General features: G+C 37.4%; 1 protein-coding gene across 2 annotated transcripts in view; it reads left to right on the top strand.

Moving 5' to 3' along the window:
- Positions 1-21,669, top strand: part of LOC149816687 (uncharacterized) — a 138,579-nt gene that overhangs the window by 25,111 nt on the left and 91,799 nt on the right. For both annotated transcript variants that reach the window (XM_089988140.1, XM_089988139.1), the window contains 4 exons: positions 4,171-4,241; positions 4,468-4,662; positions 4,811-4,849; positions 21,201-21,308. In XM_089988140.1, coding sequence (XP_089844266.1) covers positions 4,171-4,241; positions 4,468-4,662; positions 4,811-4,849; positions 21,201-21,308 — 413 coding nt within the window. The remainder of the gene's footprint in view (positions 1-4,170; positions 4,242-4,467; positions 4,663-4,810; positions 4,850-21,200; positions 21,309-21,669) is intronic.

Raw genomic sequence — 21,669 nt, 5'->3', positions numbered from 1 at the left:
CAGGGATTCTCCAACTAGGTGCCGCACCCGCACCCGATGCGGTCAACCTGATCCTGGGTGCAGTCAACGCACCCGGGTTTTTTGGAAGTGCCGCATCCCTGCACCCGCACCCACACGCATGTGACATAGCTGGATATGTGTCTTGACCAGTTGAATGAAATTACTGGATATGTGTTGACTGGTTGAATTATATGAATAATTTGTTAGACATGCCACTTTAGCAGGTTACCGTTGACACCATACCAGGGGATGAACCAAGGTTGCTGGACGAGAAAGCAGAAGCGGGAAACGATACACGAAGCGAAAGCGAGCAGCGATGCATTTTAAAATGTATAGGAAGTGGGAAACAAGGAATAAAAAAAAAGCAATATATGAATTGAATGAGAATTGAAATGGAACACAAATAAAAACTAAAATAAAATTGACTATTCTTAAATTTCATGATTTTTTAGTGTAAGAATTAAATTTTTAACAAAATCTATTAATGATGACTGCCAATTTAGAGAAAGCACATGGAAGTGAGTGAGAAGCGTGGGAGGAAACACATAAAAACATGAAAAGTAGATTGAAAGAACATATAAGAACAAATGAAGTGTGTGGAAAGCATAGGAGAAGTGTGGGGGATTCAAGATTCACATAAAGTTTCAGAAGCGACGAGTATTGCGCTTCCGAAGCGAGTATCCGGGAAGCGGGCTTCCTACCTATCTAAGAAGCTTCCGGTAACTCTGGGCTGAACTATAACTACTCTAGTTTAATGGAATATCCAATGCAAAATGTTCAATGGGCAAGGAAAAATGTAATGCTCTAGGGATTGCAACATATAGCTAATTTCATAATTTGAATACCAAGTCTCAAGGTTTTTCTGTGGTCTGTCATTACTAAGAATGTACTGTAAGAGATAAGAAAAGATTCTGTAGAAGTGAATGTGCATGAGATGGAAGAGAACATAGCAAACTTATGGGACGACGGTGGCTCCATCAAGGTACTTCTTGCATAGTGACAGTGAAGCATAATATGCTTTCTGTAAAGCTGTCCACATGCTTCTCATTGTTAGTGCAACTGCACAAAATGGGATTGTAGACATTAGAGAATGACATCTGCATCAGCAGCAGTCAAGGCCATGGTACCATGTTCTGCTTTAGTGATGGAAAGATAAATATATTCTTGTTTCTCTTATGCCATCAACATAAGAGGAATCCTGGACATGTGATGAACCCCTGATTTGGACTACTATTAGTAATCAGCTAAAAAAGATATTATAGAGGAGAACTCATGTATGTTCCGGATGTATGATTGCCAAGGGGATAACACTAACTGAGAGATTTAATGAGAATGTAACTGGAGTATTGTGACACAGGAACAACCATATCTTACAATTCGAAGAACTAGGGCATAACTATTGGAGCATGATTAAATTGGATCAGCTGTCATGCAGTGTCAGATTGAGCTATGCTGATGTTTCTAGGTGCATTAGTGAGCTATTTATCTGTTGTCAGTTCACCTAGAATGGAGTTATACTTTACATTAAGCTGCTGGATACTGTTAATGTCTATTGTTAAGATGTAAGATTGCAAAATAAAATTGGATGTTGCCTATGAAAAGTTTCAGATTTCCCAGATGGTGAATCTCAAACATCGGATGAAGCTACTTTGTAGTCATAGAAATAGCAAAGATATCATCAATTTTGTTGAGCATTTCATCGATAAAACTATATTTTCAATACCATCAGAGGAAGAACAAAATATGATTGATTCATTGCAGTTGGTATACATAACTGTAAAGCGTTGTTAAGCTAAATCTATAAAAAAGGCCTAACTACTATAGTTGAGATCAGAAAGAGACTTTGAGAGGATGAATTTGAAGACGAAAGTGTGATCATGGAAACAGGACTTCATCGTGACTCCACTAGCATAGAAGCAAAGGAAGCAGCTTAGGCCATTGTCGAAGGAGGGAAGATTTTTATGCCATTGTCATATAAGCTGGACAGAAACTTGATGTAGACATGTTCAATGTACATTTGTAGACCACATGAACTTCTTGTTTACATAAAGATTTGTCATTCACTTGCATATTTACTTTGCAATGTTTTTTTCTTTTTCTCTTGTTTCAAATTGATGAATGCTTATTTTGAGATAGGTGAGAGAGCATTTGACTGTATGTGTGGCTTATCAATGTCATCCCACATTACAGCCTTTTGTGTTATCATATAGGTTGTATTTAAAACAGTTTTATGTTGATCTATCTTGCTTGTTTTGACTATGTGGTAAACCTTGGATGCCGGTTAGTATTCTACAGAATATTGATAGCAGTAATTATGCTGCAACTGTCATTCACCTCATTGTTCTTATTTCCTGTTGATCTTCACTAAGTTTATTCTTTACTTTTGATTTTAAATGTTTACATAATTTAAATGTAACAGTTACATGTTACTGTTCTTGATACCTAAAGACTTATTCATTGTTGATTAGTTCCTTTTTGTTGCTTTCAATAAACATGATTTTAATTAACATCTTTTTCGTTATGTCAACACATTATTGCAAGGATCACTGTGTAATGTGGACAGAATGCCATTCAATGATTTTTTTAGCCTCATTCACTTCTTACATTATTTTGCATTTTTACAAATTTTCTATGTTTTCCCTGTTTTATGGTACTTATTTTTGTTTTGAAAGGAAGGATAAAGTGATGTGCAGTCAAAGAACACAAAAGACAAAAAGCAATAAAAAAGAGAATATATCATTTACGCTCCCATTAGAGATCCTAAGTGAGGGGAGCCTGTTGAACCAGATGTCCAAATCAACCATTTCTCCCCAACAAACAGCAAGAGTGATTGTTGGATTATGAGATGAATGAGGATTGTACCCCATTTCTTATCTTGAAGAAGTCCTTTTCATTTCTTCTATTTAGAATGCAATAATAAAGGGAGAACACCGCTTCCAAAGCAGCTTCCATTTTCCCCCTCTTTCAAATCCTTGGTGTAAGTGCTGTCTTGATATGTGCCTTTCTTCTAATAACCAATCTGGCAGCTGAGAGCAGCTTTTTGAAGGAGCAAGACCGACATGAGTGCCAGGAGTGCTCTTTGTGGAGCTGATGTAAAGGCCACTTGCTCTGAGGAAAACCCTCTCTCTTTCAAGTTAACTTGAATAGGGACTTGATCCATAGAAGTCAACCACATAAAGAGAAACGGTTTATTAATAGGACCTGGGCTCCATATCGGCTTCTTAGGGAAAAGAAGTTCAGGGGTCTGAACCAAGAGAAATTGGAGGATCTGAATAGGAAGTTTCCAGAGATTTTGGCACCTGCAAATCAGTTTGTCTGCCTCCCCAGAAGTTGTCTTCCTTTCAAAGTCAGATTTCTTCTCAGAATAATGTGCCAAACACCAGCTCTTATTCAGCTATCTGCAGCAGAAGTATTTTTTTAACTGCCAGGCTAAAAATACAGGGAGATCTCAAGTCAAGAGAATTTTGACCTGCCCATATTTCTTTCCAGAACTGAATCTGCCTACGATAGCCAGCTTGATCTCTGTCCTTTCTTTGATATCATCAAAGGCAGCGTTCCAGCATTTCCATATGCCTGAAGTGGATGTCTATCTCTGACATCCCTGTTTTTAGGAAGGCCTGCTAAACTGTATTTACCTCATAATTATGAATATTTTAAGTTATCTCTTTGTTTTTTAGTGGTTGAAAGCCATTTGTTGGACATGTCCTCTGCTGGTAGTTTTCCGTGTGCAGGAAGACATCCTTTTTTTTTATTGTAGGATTGCCCATCACCTATGTCACAGGGACTCTTCAACTAGGTGCCGCACCCGCGTCGCACCCGCACCCGCACCCACACCCGATGCTGTCAACCTGACCCTGGGTGCAGTTAACACACCCAGGGTCATTTATGTCCAACTTTGGGATCTATCTATCTATCTATCTCTCTCTCTCTCTCTATATATATATATATATATAATTTTTTATATTTTTGCCGCACCCCCGCACCCGCACCTGCACCCATGTGACACAGCCCATCACCTATTCCTTGGTTCATACCATTGATGCTTACTTTTGCAGGCCTTTTATATTTTTTTGAACATAAATGCAATATTCTGCAAATCTTATGTGATATTGTGCTGTACCTTAGTTGATCGAGGTACAAGGTCATTCATGTGTGCATTTATTTTTCCAGTTCAATACATTGAGCATGATCTTGATACTCAGGCAGAAGATTGGTACATTGCCATTGAAGCACTTTGTGAGGTATTCTCCCACTTAATTTAAAATGCAGTATTCTAATAATTTCTTGTACATTAATACAAAATTAAGGATACTCCACTAGTAGAGTTCTAGATCTTTGCTTGCATGTACTGTTTGTTATTGATGATTTTCATTTCTGTTACATGAATGTTGGGTACTTCTTTTTCACTTTTTTTTTCTCATTTGAAGTGACTTTGGATCATGGTGAGTTCACTTCTTTTTTTGGCAGCTGTTGCCATCATTGCAGCCAGTTATTGTGTACTTTCCAGACTCTCACCAGTGGTTGTCAAGGTCAGTACCCAAGTCAAATCGGAAAGATTTTCTACAAAAGGTAGAGGAAACGTTTGATAGCCTTTCAGGATCCATTATTTTGATATGTGGCCAGAATAAAGTGGAGAATGGTCCAAAGGGGAAAGGAAAACTGGTGAGTTTGTTACTTTCCAGTTTGTGTAGATGAGAACAAATTCAGTTGAAATTTAATGCAAAAGTTTAATTGTAAAAATTCATTGTTAAATAGATGCACACTATTCTTTTTTTCCCTGAATTAACCATATTTTTCTCATATCAAACAGACAATGGTATTGCCTCATTTCGGTCGCATTGGAAGGCTGGTAAGCATCTAAGCTTCCTATATATAGAACATTAAGGATGAAATTATGCCAACTCATACATGTGGTGGGCATGATGTCAAATGGAGAAATTTTAGACAGTTCAGACTCTCTGCTGCTTAATTTCTATGACCTTGGGAGTCTGAAGCAGTTCTATTTTCCTTTACGAAAAATCTTTCACATGATATAAATGACATGTCTTCAACATTGTTATTTACGTGACAAATGATGATCATTTATTGTTGTCATTTAACATCAAAATGTGGTACAGAGCATTTGTATTTGTCTATGGGTCTTAGAATACTAACAAATAGTTATAGGTACAACAAATTTTCTGTCGGTGTTAAAGTTGGAATAGTGACAAATCATTGCAGGTTTGCACAACCAATTGTAATTGATACATCAGTGGGCAATATTAGTTTCCTATATTGTTAGGGGTCATTTGTTTCACACCCACTTTCATGTGAAAGTTCCCTTTCACATGAAAGTAGCACTCTTTCCCGCCAGGGTTGAAACAAACACCAGGTGGGAAAGAGTGATTTGGGCCCACCTGTTTTCTCCCGCAACATCGGGTTTCAACTGAAACATGCATTGCACCTCCCCCAATCGGGAACCATTTTCCACACAAGAGGGAGCTTTTGGGCGATTTTGGTTTCTGATGATTGCCGATCCCTTACTATTCTACTTTCAAGCAAGGAAGTCCTTTCATCTTTGCAAAGTCAGCTTCATGTGTTCATTTTCATGCTAAGCTCAAGTATCCACAAAATGTTGATACAAATACACTGGATCGATTCTCAATTTGGCTTTGGCACATAAAGGATGCATCATGCATCAAATCTTCAATACTGCTGCATCTTGTTCACACTCAAGTAAAAATCTACTTTTAACATCAAGATGAAGGCTAAATATGAATTTCTTGGGCATGTTACTTATTACTTTATCATGGTTATAGCTCTTAGGAATTGCCTTGTAGTGATGTTATGTCTATGGGACATTTGTCATGTCCATTTTGATCATGTACATTTATGTAATCTTGTCATGTGCTATGTGTAATGCACACAGGCATATTCATGTTACTCCCTTAATTTCCTTTTGTTAGATAATAGCTTGAAGCCATGTTGGGCTTTCAAGGCCAATGTGGTGAGCTGATTTCTCTGTTGCATTCTCTTGCCAACTTGCGGTAATGGTGTAATTTTCTATTATAATAATAAAGCAAGCCACTCCAATTAAAGTCTTTCCTTTTGATAAGATAGAACAGAATCAACCAAAATGCAGAATATGAGTAGTACTATTGTTCGTCTTTAGTGTACAGTCGGTAATGCCATGGAAACTCCTTACCTCTGTCAGCTACTTGGGGGTTGGCCATTCCCGGCAGACTTTGTCTTCTCAGGATCTATCTTGACTCCTCCCTAGACAATGATGTGACCCCAGGCTACAAGCTCCCTCATCCCAAATAGGCTCTTCTTCGTATCGATGCTGGTGCTCGCACAGAGCAGAAGCTAAACGATAAAGTGGTTTCCTATCCTAAAGTTCTATAGAAAAGAAAAGGATCCAATGAGTTTATAACATGAAGCAAGTCAACTTGACCTTGCAGAACTAGCTTAATTAACTTGGTTTGCTGCCCAAACATTGTGGCCCAACTTGAGCGTGAATCAGATATCGACCAGAACTTGCCCTGGGAAACAGCCTCCGAACTGGTAAGTTTGTCACTACCAAGCTGAAGGAGATGGCAAGTTGGTGAATGATAAAAGAACCAAAAGATCTATGAGAATTGGGAGATTGGGCTTCTATGGTAGTAATAGCCAAATGACTCATTTGTTTTTATTGGATATTGCATAGCCAAATAAAACCATGCATAGGGAAGTTAACGAAATTGCTCCCTTCACCATTTAGTCTATAGAAGGAAAGCACATGATCGTGTGTAAATATAAAAGGATAAAAATCTGTATATCTTACTGTATTCTTGGTTACTCATTCTTGAATCTCTCTCCCATAGGGAAGTCAATATACTGTCCCCTTCTTTTCTAATTTAAAGTTTGATAGAAGGAAAGGGCATGGTATATCATTGGTTTTATTCTCAAGTCTCCCTTTTCCTTTTCCTTTTTTCCCGATGGTTTCATTCTTGAGTCTCTCTCTCTTGTTTTGTCTGATTTTGATCTTAGTATTCTTTTCCTTCTTCAGGACCTAAACTTCACTCTTGAATGTCTATGTTATCGGGACACAACAAAACAGGCCACATACCCGTGTTGACAAGACCCGACATGTGTACGGGTACCAGGTGCGGCACGGGTACATGGGCCTGTAGGTTGGGTCGGGTCCAACTAAGTCCCAAGACTCCCAACCCAAAACCCACACTTTCACTTTATATTTTGTTTCTTCCCCGTCAAACCTCCCCCTTCCCACCCTCGGCAGCAGGGGAGAGAGAGAGAGAGAGAGAGAGAGAGAGAGAGAGAGAGAGAGAGAGAGAGGTTACGAGATACCCCTTTCCCTTTATATAAAATTTCTCTATTCCCCCTCATTCTTTTCGAAAATTAAACAGACCTTTTTTTAAAATTTTCATTCCCCCTACCTTTTTTTTCGAAAATTACACATACAGACCTTTTTAAATTTTTTTTTAATATGGACCTTGTGATCATCGCAAAATTTTTCCTCTCTCCTTTGGTTTCTCTCTCTTCCTTCTCTTTTCCTTTTCTAACCTCTTATTTTCCTCCTTTTTGAAGGGAGAAGAATAAAAGAAAGAAAAGAAAGAGAGAAGAGAAAAGAAGGAAAGAAAGAGAGAAGAGGAACACTTTTGCGTGGTCTCACTTGACTTTGATTTGAAAATATTTAGAAATCTAACTCGCCTCCGTTTTGAAAATATTGCGGGAAAAATGGAGAGACGGGATTCGCTCGTCTGTACGAGGTTCGACCGTTCCTGGCGCCTTTACCAGGGGTAATCGAACCAAGGATCGAATCTATGCCTTTTGCTTTGCCTAAATGTAATCTAAGAATTTATCCTAAAAGATCTAAATGCACAAAGAATCATGCTTGTGCAATGCAATAATGTATGCTCTTTTTGAAAGATATTTTGAAAATCTCCAAGTTATTTTGAGATGAACTTGATAAGGGACTGAAGAAAATGTTTTGAAATCTGAATTAGAACTTGAGATAGATCAGAGAAGTTCTAAGTCTTTGAAGTAAATCAGAGTTTAGAAGAATAAATCTTGATTTTGAGAAGAGAATGATTTGAAGCTTTGAAATAAAAGGAAATGAAGTTTCAAAGTCAGAAATGGACTTTGAATTTAATCATGGAGTTATGAAAAGAAGGTGAAAATTTGAAGTGATATTTAATTCGAATCTTAGAATGGATTTGAGAAAATCAAGTGGTATTTAAGGATGAAAATGGATTTAAGAGATTCAGATTAGATCCAAAAATGGAATTGAAATCTGGAATTGGAATTGGAATCGGATTCCGGATCCTAAACAGAATGGGATCCGAGATTTTAGAATCCAAGATGGACTTGGGTTCTGGATCCTAAAATGGAGTGGATCTGAAGTCTGAGATCCAAATGTAGAGTTGGACTTTGAATCCTAAGATGGATTTGGATTTGAAGTCTGAGATCCAAGGTGAAATTGGTTCTGGATCCTATAAGAAAATTGGATCTGAAGTCTGAGATCCAAACAATGGAATTGGGTCCTGGATCCTAGAATGGAATTTGGATCTGAAGTCTAAGATCCAAAGTGAAATTGGAGTTTGGATCCGAAAGAGGAATTGGATCTGAAGTTTGAGATCCAATATGAGATTGGTTCTGGATCCTATAAGAAAATTGGATCTGAAGTCTGAGATCCAAAAGTGGAATTGGGTCCTGGATCCTAAAATGGATTTGGAGTTTAAATTCAGAAGATGAATCAAGAATTTCCAAGTGTTAAATTGAACTTGAAAAATGATTTTTAGAATTTGAATATACAAACGAATTTCAAAGTCAAATTAGACCTTGAATTTTTGAAGTTTGAGTTTGGAATTTAGAAGATGAATCAAGAGTCTCAAAGTTAAAATTGAACTTTGAGTTAGAGTTTTGAATATAAGATAAATTTGGAATTTTAAAGTTAAATTGAACTTTGAAATCTGATTTGAATTTGAATGTAAAAATGACTTCGAAATCTCAAAGTTAAATTGAACTTTGGGATTGAAAATGAAAGTGAATTTGAAAATGAAAGGATGAATCAGATTTTATAAGAATTAATGTAGATTGAGGAAGATATTCACATCACTTGGAGTTTTGAAAAAGGATTTTTTTTAAAAACATGATGCAGTTCTATCCTAAATGATGAATGAATTTAAAGAATTTGAAATTGGATTTTGAAAAGCTATTTCATTCTTTGGATGAATTAAAATAAGATTGAAGATATAATACATCCTTGACTATGGTCATTGAATGTAATATATAATAATCTATATTTAAATTCAGGTGAAGAATGAAACACATTTGGTGCTTTTATAGAATTTAAAATGAAATGAACTCTCAATATACCCTGACTATGGCCATTAGTATATATTTTGAGTTAATTTTAAGTTAAATTCTGATAAAAGAAAATTATTTAAAAATATGATGGATTTTGAAAAACTGATCCAGTGTGGATCCAGTGTTATTTCGTAAAAGATAAAAATACTAAGTTTTGTCCACACCCTGACTATGGCCATTGATATGGATCATCAACTTAGGATTTATTTACCTCTTACGAAATGGTGCACGTGCCATTCGTGTTTCACCAATGTGAGATTTTTGAAAAATAAAGGAGGAAAGCATGAAAACAAACAATTTATGGCATTTACAATGCTCATCCATTCTATCTAAGACAGGAAATGTAAATTTTCATTAAGCTCTAACTATTACAACACACCAAAATTGAATTTATAACTCCTAATGATGATATGTTCCACATATTTCCTGCAAAAAGGGCAGAGTTAGCCAAATACAACAAACAACTATAAAAAGATATTACAAACACCAAATGATAAAATATTCATGCATATGCCTTATGTTAAAGAAATATAATATATCATGCTGATGAGAGATCATATATCTGAGTACCTAAGGGATACTTTAAACTAAGAAGGAAAATGGATGCTAAAATGCATGCCTAATATCCTAATTTAATGAGAAAATAGATATGAGAAGATCTATACATGAACGTATATACACGCTAAAACTAAAGAAACCTAATTTGAGAAGGCATAGACAATGATATCATGTGAAATATTGGACCAAGATTACACCTTTTGCAGCAAATCAAATACTGATTTTGAATTAGCATACCAACTGCTTCCTGTTTTATCCAGAAACTAACATACAAACCGATGAATCCCAGTTTTATAGCAAAACTCCACTAACCTCATAGCTAGATGTGGATGAAGTGGTAATTCAGGTAAAAATGTAGAGGTGAACTGAGAGGCTATGCAGTTTGATATAGGAAGTCATAGCAGAAGTCGGGCTCTGTTACCACAGCAATGCTTATCACCGTTATAAGCACTATGAAGATGCAGTGCACTGTAAGGTGTTTAGGTGATGAAGTGAGGGGTGCAATATGCAGAGAAGCGACCAAGGTAAATGCATGGATGTAAGGTGATAAAAAATGAAGCACAATGTATAGTGTCATGGTGACTGGTGTTGGTGATGTACTGTGAAAGATGAAGGTGCTGGAATGGTATGTATCTTATTGCTGTGCAGCATGACAGTAATATAAAGAAAGAGAGAATCGTATGAGCATCAGATGATAGTAGGAAATGTCATAGATGACAGCAGGGGTACTACGGTGAGTCCACAAAAATAACTAATGGAAGACATATCGATTGTTTGGGCACATTTACTAGATGACTGATGTTAAGGTTATGATGAACCATGGTGAGTATCTGGCAGTATGCAACCAGAAAGGGTATGAATAATAACTAAAAGTGTAAGGTTTTAAACTGTAAGAAGAAAAGGACACATGCAGAGCACACATGAATCTTACTGCTGGGACTTAAGGGAGCAAATGTACAGGTGGTAAAAAAAATGGTATATATAGTTCTAACAAGTAACTATGTCAATGTTGGATGGATAAGGTGGAAGTGTAGCTGGGATCATCATGGAGATGGCTGTAGTGTAATGAAGGATGGGGTTATAACAGCAACAAGTGAAGATAGGGTTTTAGCATGAACTGCACATCAGTAAGGAAGGTTTATGAAAGATAAGAAGGTTGTGGCAACAGGTAAGTAGGGACGTTGATGAAAAGGATACATGGAGTGATGATGTCAATCGTGTATCCAAGGAATAAACATAAAGATTTAAATGGTATTGAGTCAACCTATGTCACAGGGATTCGGCTAGGAGGGTGCCGCACCCGCGTCGACGCGACTCGACGCGGGTGCGGGTGCGGGTGCCGCACCGGGTGCGGTCAACTCGATCCTGGGTGCGTTGACCGCACCCAGGATCATTAATGTCCATTTTTAAAAAAAAAAAAATTGCCCAAATGGGCTTCGAATTTTTTTTTAAAAAACTTTATGCTAGTCTGTCAGCTGCCTAGCATAAAGTAAGTTTTTCAGTTTTCACGCACAGCTGCTGACAGCAGCTGTCAGCACAGCTGCTGACAGCAGCTGTCAGCTGTGCTGTCAGCTGTGCTGTCAGCACAGCTGCAGCAGCTGTCTGTCAGCACAGCTGCAGCAGCTGTCTGTCAGCTGCTGTCAGCAGCTGCCTGTCAGCTGCTGACAGCAGCTGCCTGACAGCAGCTGCCTGACAGCTGCAAAGTTTAAAAAAAAACCCCGCCTATTCCCCAACCCCCTTTTTAAAAAAAAACCCCGCCTATTCCCCAACCCCCTTTATATATATATATATATATATATATATATATATATATATATATATATATATTACTTATTACATTTTTGCCCCTGCCGCACCCCCGCACCCGGGTTTTTTGGAAGTGCCGAATCCCCGCACCCGCACCCGCACCCGCACCCGCGCCCGCACCCGCACCCATGTGACATAGGAGTCAACAGATGACACTATCTAAATAATTTAACAATATGATGAACCCAAAAAATGAGATGGAAGATTGAGACAGAAAATGAACCGATTCCTGTCATGACCATGATGTAGACATTTACAAGGTGGCTGAAAACAGTGGATTTTAGGGGAATGGCTGGGACTGATGTTATGAAGTGGATTGAAGGGGAAGCTAGCCGCGAAGGGTGACCATAGTGGGCAGCACTTGGGTGGTTGAAAAGGTAAATTACAGCAGCTGTAAGCTTACTGTAAAACTCATAATTGAGAGAGGGCTGAAGTGGTGGTGTTGTAGTGCAGTGATAAGACGTGAGTGTGCAATGAAGGAGAATACATGCAATGGGAGGATATATGGAAGAGGTTGTAATAATATGTAATGTAAGGATGGAGCATAAGGTGTTGTGCTATTAAGGGCTGGGAGATGATTGGTCACAAAGTGGTCTTAATATGCTGATAGTGATGACAAGCAGTGAGGAGTGGGAATAAGACACAGTGGGCTGCCAACTGTGGTCTGCTTGAGGATTCATGAGATCAAGTGCCTCACCCTGTTTTGTCACTCACAGGCTGGAAATATCAAAGCTTACCATGATTGCTTCAATTAGTTGCAGTTTGACATAGCCTGTCCAGTTTTATTTTATTTTATTTTTATCAAACTTAACTCCATGTCTCGTGAGGTGGCCCAGCCAAATCCATATACTTACAAAAATCCGACCTTTGCCTTGTTGGGGAGGTCATGAGGATAGATAGACGGAGCACCTTGTGGTCAGCCAAGCTCAGCACATATGTTCATGCAAGGGTTGTCAGGAGCATTTACGCATCTCTTAAGGCTGCAGAACTGTAATTTGATGCCCTTCTCATCTGCAATGTCTTAAACACGTTCTTTGAAAACTCTCTGAGCTTCGAGTTGAAACCTCTTAGATGGGAGACAGTGGTTTGCTCATTACAGAGCTTTTCCTCTTCTTCAATGTAGCCTTTAATGATCCAGCACCACCAGATTGTAAGACTTCAATTGAAGAGGGGAAAAAGCAAAGCTTCCTGTGTATAATGGATATACTGGAGAGTGGTTGTGCCATGGTGGAAGCTTAGTGTAGGTTGTGGTGGGTAAATGATATAGGCATCATGGTTGTGAGTAAATGAAAGTGCAGAACATGGATGAAGTGAATGCGATGGAGTTTGAGCTAGGGATGAAGACAATAAACTGGGTATATACCGGGGATAAATGCCATGACAAGTCCTAATAGCAAGTTTTTACATAAATATGAAAACGAAATACACAGTTTAGACTGGAAAGAGAAAAGAAAAAAAAAAACGTACCTGTAGATGGAGGTGTAGAAACCAAATGTCCTAAGGTGTCATGTGTGACACTATGAGGGACGGATTCCTGTGAATTAGAGTTTACTAGCAGACAGTTTCTTTCCAGGAATTGACAATACCTCTGCAGAACATAAGTATTGGAATGTCACTCCTGCACCAATATCTTCCAAGACTCCCTCATAGATCATCACCAAGGTAAACCCTGCACTGAACTTAGTTCACCAGAACCACTATTCGGAAATGGATTCACTAAATGTTATTTTCAGGCAAGAGGTTTTGGAAGATATTGTATACCCAAATTGGATGCTAAGATGTCTTTTATACAAACTTGATGGCCTTGGATCCATTGGGACGCCCAATTACACTTGGGTGTGAGGTATGAACAGAGAGGAATGTAGCCCAATATGAAGGACAAAGGGTTGATGTCGTGAATCAAACTGTGGTACCGATGTGCAATACAAAGAAGGAGAAAAGGAAAGAAAAAATGCATACAGAGGATCGAAATGAGAACTGATGGTATTGTAGTTGCAGGATAAACAACGATCTAACAAACTGAAATAGAAACTTGAAATGCTATGAATTGAAAAAATTAGGAAATCAACGAGAGATTACCAGTAGGAATCAAGACTAATAGGAACAAAAATCAGAAGGCAAACAAAAGTCAAAACAGAAGTAAGAAAAATAACTAAGAAGCAAAATATGATTTGAAACAGAAAGCAAAAGCATAGATCAAAATAAGAATGGAACAAAAGCCTAAATGAATTTAAAATAGAGCATCAAGCAGAGATTGAAAATAAACTACAACAGGAAAGAAACAACTCAAAGAAAAGAAAATGAATGTAAATAGGAAATTAAGACGTGAATTAAAATCAGAATGGGCAGAAAATTGGAAAGTAAAATTGGCTACAGACTAAATCGTAAATGAAACAAAAAATGTAAAAGAAAGATATCGAAAAATATGTTGGAATCGAATGATTCCATCGATGTTGCATGGAGGTGGGTGGATATTGCAGGAGCAATTCAACACCACCACTAATGCGTGAAGGAGACTGAAAACAGATAAAAAGTAAAAAAAAATAAAATAAATAATAAAAAAAAAACAGAAGAAAGAAAGAGAAATTACAGAAGGAAGAAATAGCACTTGTAGTTTGCAGGGGTTCTAGGGAAGAAGCGCTGTGAGGGAGGAGTTGAAGGCAACTACCGAGGAATAAGTAGAAATTTGATGGTGTTGTAGAAGACGGACTGATGTTGGCTGAGCCAGGAGGGATGAAGACGGATGACAATGGCAGGAGACGAGTCCGTGAAGGAAAAGAAGGTGGAGGGATAGAAGACCACCCTTTTCTTCCCTTGCGTGAACTCCTCTTAAAGATGAAGAAGAGCCTTCGAGAGGGGATTTGTTGGAGATGGAGGGAGGAAAATCCAGGAGATGGTTGGAGATCGATGGTGGAAAATAGAGGGAGGAGTGCGCGGGAGATGATCCGTTGTGGATTTTCCCTTTTTCCAAAAAGAGGTTTCCTTTTTAGGAAATTTTTAAAAAAATGGTTAAGAAATGAGGTTTTTGGCAAAAAGGTTTCAAAAAAGCTTAAAATCCTTCATTTTTCTTTGTAGTCTTTCCGAATTTTTTGGTTTTTTTTGTGTTTTATTTTTAATTTTTTTGTATTTTTGGAGTAGAAATCTAAGATTTTACGAGAAAACTAAGACTAAACATTAATTTTTTTGTATTTTTGTGAGAAATATTTACAAAAGTATTTTTCTGAGAATTTCCGACCATTTCGGGGAAATTTCTTCAGAAGAGTGGGTTTGGACCCAGGTTTTGAGAAAATGTTCGAGTTTTGACACTCGAATCGAGGAATACAATGCAACGGATCAAAACAGATGTCGGAGGAACTGTCCAAGCTTATTTAAAAACTATTTTTGGTATTTTCTGTAATTTTAATTTAAAATTTGGACAACGAGGCTCAGATTTGGATGTGGACAATGGATCCAGATCCAAAATCAATTTAAACATATGAAATGAATTTAATTTCAATAAAACTAGAGAAATGGACTGGAATTTAGATTTGAAATGACCCATTTGCTCAGAAAATGATATTAGGGGCAAAAAGGGAATATTTAAAAGATTTTGAAAAATTTGGGGTGTTCACAGACCTTAATATGGATCCACATATGATCCAAACCCAAACTCTTTTTTTTCTCTCTCTCTCTCTCTCTATATATATATATATATATATATATATATAACTGTGTCCCCGTGCCCTCATTTTTTTAAATTGCCATGTTGTACCCTCCGTACCTGCACCCGTACCCGTACCCAGGTGACATAGCTCTTGATCTTTTATCCTTTCTTTCTTCTAGAACTGTGGATTTGTTTTCGTGAATTTATATTTTTCTATAGTTTTTTTCCATAATATTCTTCTTTGTATGTCCATGTTTGTTAACTATCTAATTACTTGTTTCGGAAAAGAAGTTACACTAATCTTTTGTCCCCAGACCCCCTTTGACAAAGAAAACAAAGAAACCTTTTTCTTTCATTTTAAATCCATTAATTCATCTGGATTATATCCTCCATTCTCATTTCTACTTCATAGCTAATCCATTAACCTCATCATAAACCATGTTTTGTCATGGCCGTTGTAAACATTCTCCATGTTTTAACCTTGAAATATCAAGCGGTTACTTTTATACATTTGCTAATGATATGAACCTAGATGGGGTGGGTATAGTTTTGGTGGAATCCTTATTAGATGAAGATGAAATCACGGGCAGTTGATTTAGAAGTGCTGAATGTATGATGTCACTAGGACATCTAGGATCAGATTTTAATTTCATATCACATCTGTGCTTCCTTATGGTATTCGAGTATTCCAGATAACTGACAGCCCTAAAATATTGATTTTGCTTCATACATGATAAATTAAGCTTCAGCAGCCTGCTGTTGCAATAAATCCAGAATCTCAACATAAAATAGTAAGCACAGAGCTCCTGCAGATAAATAGGCCATTTTTGAGTGTCTCTACAGCGACCTAGAGAATGAGATGTTTTGGGAATTAATAATTTTCATGAGGCTATCTTTATATTTGAATCCACATGTTTAGGTTGCAGTTCAACATGCATTCTTCTCAGTATCCAAAAGTTTTTTTTTTTAATATTATTAGCATGTATCACTGAGTTCATTCGGATGCTCTTCATTCCATTGAGGGTTATCCTATAAAGGGCCTAGTGCCTTTGTAGGGGAGAACAGATGGAGGCATAATGGAGATCGGATGTTGGAACATTAGCAAGTTTTACAGAAAGGAATGCCAGCATTGCTTAGCAGCTAGATGAAAGAACAAAGCTTCAATATAGCTGGAACATTTGAATTTAAACTAGATTCCATGACTGCAGCGACAATTATTAAAGACAGATATGCTTCAGTCCTCAGTAAATATGGGACCTTGGTAAATACAATGATCCGCAAGGAAAAAGAAAATGGACATCTAAATGGGGCTGCGGTCAGATGAGCGAAGGCTTTGAAGACAACAAGCAGATTCAAGTTTTCATGGCAGGAGGCAACCAAGAGTTACTTGAATCTTATCTGGCATTGAAGCAAATTTACTTTCAGGCAGGCTCTGTAAACTGCAAGCAGTATTCTGGTTTTGTGGAACCATAAATGGGAAAGAAGATATCTCTTTGCAGGAGATTCCTCTTCTGACCATAAATGGAAAGGAAGATGCCACTTTGTAATAGATCCTCTATATCTATCACCTTTTGTAAAAGCCTCCTAGATAACACTTTTGTACTTACTACCATATATGGTCCCATAACTAGTTCATGCAAAATATCATTCTGAGCAGAGTGGGTTTATGTTAGACGGCTATAGAAGCATCCTTAGTGTATTGCTAAAGGTTTCAACTTAACCCTCTTTTTGGAAGAAAAACAAAAGCTTTTGTCTTTTACCAGGAGTATGCGACTGTTGCAAGAGTTCCTTGATGGGTGGAGCCTCATAGGTATTCAGATTTGAGTTAACAACAATAACGGCATACATTGCCTAAAGTAGTCAATTAATTGTATCCCACTCCCAGGAGATTGTGGAGTGATGTTATGACTTGGCTGGTAGGATATGCGAGCTTTAGGATCTTTCCTGACCGCAGGGAACCATTTCGGATTAGGGTAATGGCTGGAAGATGCCCATAAAATTTAAATTTAAAATATGGTAGGCAAAGGCTTTAGAAATTTGGAGCTTAGTCTCTAAAGTGGAATTCCCAGGTGGAAGGCAAAGGGGTGGCATTCTGAATCTTTAGAAAAGTTGCAACATGGAGGAGTGTCATATTGAAATTATGAGGTAGAGGCAGGAGTCAATGTAGAGGGGTTGAATCTTGGGGAAAGGAGCTCTTGGATTGACAAAAGTCTTAGAATTAGGGTGTGGAGCTGTAGTATGAAGGCAACCTGCTAAGGATCAAAGAACAGATTGAGTTTATTTGTGAATGGAAGAACTCAAATAGAAGTAGAAGTCCTGTGTCTTTTGGTCAAGAAAGTGGAGACTAGAACATTAATTTTTTTTTGACTCAACGTCTAATGGAAGGATGAATAAAGTAGCTGTGTGAGAATTGGAGACAGTTTGGTAGATGAGAGTGATATGTTAAGGGAGATAATACAGTTTTTCAAAGCTAAGTTCACCACAAACTATAATATGACTAGGAGGCAGATTGTGTCTCAAAGATTAGGAGGCAGATTGACTGACCACTTACTAAAATCAACTATGAGATGGCACATAACTGGAACTAGACTTTGTGAGGAAGAAAAATAGGCAACATTGTGGTTGTTGGCCAAGGGAAAAACCTAAATTTGGATGGATTTTCACCTTTTTTCTTTTAAATGGCTTTGGAATGATTACCAAAAGGATATCCTAGCTTTCGTGAAAGAATGTCATGAAGAGGGGAACCTGCTCAAGATTCTCAATAAAACATCCGTAATCTTTAAGAACAATGACTTGGACGCAGAGGACATTTACCGTTTCCCCTCCATCTCGTTATTGTGCACTTTATACAAGCTGATGGTCAAGAGTTTGCCTGTAATGCTCAAGACAGTTATGGAGAAAGTTTATCTTGCTGATTAAATGTTCTTTTGTTGCAAGGAGAATCATGGAATTCAGATTGCTATTAACGAGGATATTCATGCTGTTAGAAACTTCCATAAGTTGGCTTTCCTCTTAAAGGTGGATTTGGCTAAGGCTTTTGATCTTGTTAAGTGGGATCATCTCTATACAAACTCATAACATTAGGGCAAGCACCATGAGAGAGAGGAGAAAATGAGGAAAGAACACAATAAGCTTCATTAAAAGAAGAATAGAGGCTACAACACTTCAGGGAGTTGACCTCCCTAGCCCACACTGTAAGACCAAAAGCTTTGAATTTCCACCTATGGCTATTTTACAAAAATACAACAAAACTCCACCAAAAACCCACACTGATATGATCCGAATCTCAAAAATACTCAAAACAAGGCACTATTTAACGCTATACAAAAAAATCAAAGAAAATTCACATTAAATCCAAATTGTATCTTATCAACGTGATTCTTGATTCATACAACTCCTAAAATCACCCTCTAGCAGTCTCTTACATCATCTAAATATATCCTCTTCAGCTGTGCTGACATCAGCAAGAAGGCATACAAACTGATACATAGCAGCATTGAATGAAGCAACTCCCCTTCTCTGAACTACTCATCTATGCCCTAATTTTGGTTTGAATATGACACCACATCTCAACTTGTGCACTAGAAAGGATGCATGCTAAAAATCAAAGTGCCCTCCATATAGCTAAAAATCCTGAGTTTCATGAAAGAACCAATCATATCGAGATAGACTGCCATTTAGTACTCTACGAGTATCTTGAGGGCATCATTTCAATGCCTTATATTCATTCTGTTAATCAGATTACCAATGTGTTTACCAAGACAACCTACAGTTCAATTTTGCAGTTGCATCTCCAAACTCATGATGATTCCAATTGCTTCATCATGAGTTTTGGGGGAGTGATATTATAGATTGGTTGTGTCTAGGAATACATTTGGTATTTTATTATTTGCTTTGTATCATAATGTAAATATGTAGTATGTTTTCAACATTCTTTTTGTTTAGTTAAGGGTATTTCAGTTTTTTTTTGTTTTGTCTCCCTAATGAAGAGGGTAGACTTGTTGTATTCATATGCTACTCAATAAGAAGTCATGAGTTTTGGCCCTCCACTCTGTTGTGCCCTATGTGTATGCTTCTCACATCGATCATCTGAAGAGCAAGAAGTTCAACATGAATACTATATGGAACACGATGGATACATAATCATACAGTGGAATTGCTAAGCCACGCAATGTGACATTTAAATCTATACAATTCATCGTTTATAAATAAAACCACAAAAGTCTTACATCATTATTCCTCTCAAACCCATTCCCAAGTTGATCGGTTTGTAGTATTTCTACAATGGATCACTTGGATGACATTCTTTACCCTCCATCGCCTTCTTAGGACACAATTTTGAGGTTCAAGAGCACAAATATAGGTGATTTAGGGTGGAAATGGATAAAAATAGGCTCAATAACACACATAGGGCTCGATTTTGAGTTATATAGGCATACAAAGGGACAAAAATGAAGAGATATCTGACAAAAACATCCGAAGGAGCTTGCCCTCAACTTTGTACTTTTAAAGTCCTCCAACTTCAATCTCACAAAACTCAAACTCCTAAGGCTCGATTTTGAGGTTTAAAGGCAAAAAATGGTGGTTTAGAATGCAAACAGGTAGATTTGGGCTCAAGAGCACCCATGGGGCTTGGATATGACAAAAATCCCAATTTTTGGTCTTGATTTGATCTCAAAAGGCAATGAGTTTAATTGGAAACAAGATTTAGACTTAGAGAGGAAAAAGGCCAAAAAATGGGGTCAAAATGACCCTTGGGGCCTTAAAGAGGGCTCTCATAAGTGGTTGATCGCCACTTTTCCGGCCTTGAAAAGTAAAAAAAAGGCATGGACTTGTACATTACGGGGTGTATCATATGATATAGTATGATGCACATCCTGTATCGTATGATCTGATCTGATACAGGTTGATAATCTTTTATCTACTGATACAGAAGATGTATTATATCGATTCATGCCCGATATGTGATACAACTTATCATAACATACAATATGACATGATACTGGCAATATTGCAAGAGAGTAGAGCTGAATTATCATTCCTGATGCTTTAGCAAGTCATTATCTCTCTTCTCTCTTGTATTTGGTTTTGCTTTTGTTCTAAGGTCCTGTTGAGTGGACATAACCTTATGATCTGCTGCATCTGCCCATGAAGATTTGTGTTGGCTCTGTTTTCCATGACTTCGTGGTATGAGTATTATAAGCAATTTGTCTACAAGTTTTAACTTGTTTCCGTTTAGTTGAATTTTTTCTTGTTGATATTATATTTCCTTTTATCGGATTTTCGACTGGTTTTCCTTCTTAGGGGGTGTTTGCTGGATCCTTAAAATGCATTTTGGATAGAACAGTTGTAGAACGTTCCATGTTTTACAAGTTAGTTTTTGCCACATCACGTGTGAGTTGATGAGCTTGGTGGTAAAGTGTGGGTGGGCAGGAAATTACAAGTTATCTATTTTCTATCCAAGATTCATTCATGTTCTATCCAAATGGTGTAACTAAATAGCCTCTAGTTTCACATGGTTGTGTCAAAATGTATAGTGTTTTTCCTATCATCTTAATTTGATCATTTGTGTCTAATCCATTTATTTGTTTTCGCTACTCTTTTCTTCCCCTCTTGTTCTCTGGTGACATAATTATCCTATAGTTCTGTCATGCAAAATAACCCTTCTTCTAGCTCCACACTCATGCTGCCTATTTAGACACCATTTTTCATTTGGGAAGAAAACTTTTCTCTTCAATTTGTGTGGTGCTTAAAGCAACTAGAGTGCCACTAATTTTACCTGATCTACAGACATATTAGCCTTTTGCTGTTACTTAAGCTGATTGTATCTAATTCACATTGACAGCCTGTGCCATTGAAGCGTCTTACAGAGGGACTAAGAGAAACAAAGGCAGCAAAAGATGGAGATGTGAACAGAATTTTTACAAATATTTTGACAATTCTTCCTCCAAAGGTATGGTTTAAATTTGCTGAAATTTTGTTCTGAGTGGAGCTATTTTTTAGTTTCGTTATTGGTAGACTTCCCTCCTCCAAAGGTATGGTTTAAGTTGGTGATATTTTGTTCTCAATGGAGCTAATTTTTAGTTTCCTTGTTTGTAGAATTGTCCATGTTAAATATGACCATTTTTTTGTGTGCATATTTTGTTCTCACTAGGTTGGGGTACCTTTTCATTTGTAGTTAAAGTTTTCATCTTTCAACCCCTTGGTTAAGCATTCCAAACAGTTTTTCTGCCTAGTCATTGTGTTTTTTGCCTTCTAGTAGCCCATGTTGCTTTGGCAAAAAAATTCTTTCCAAGTTATTGCTTGAACTTGAT

Source organism: Nuphar pumila, chromosome 14 (genome assembly GCF_984573655.1).
Source record: "Nuphar pumila chromosome 14, dmNupPumi1.hap1.1, whole genome shotgun sequence".
Taxonomy (NCBI): Eukaryota; Viridiplantae; Streptophyta; class Magnoliopsida; order Nymphaeales; family Nymphaeaceae; genus Nuphar; species Nuphar pumila.
The sequence above is the reverse complement of the archived record's forward strand: the minus strand, read 5'-3'. Positions and strand labels throughout refer to the sequence as shown.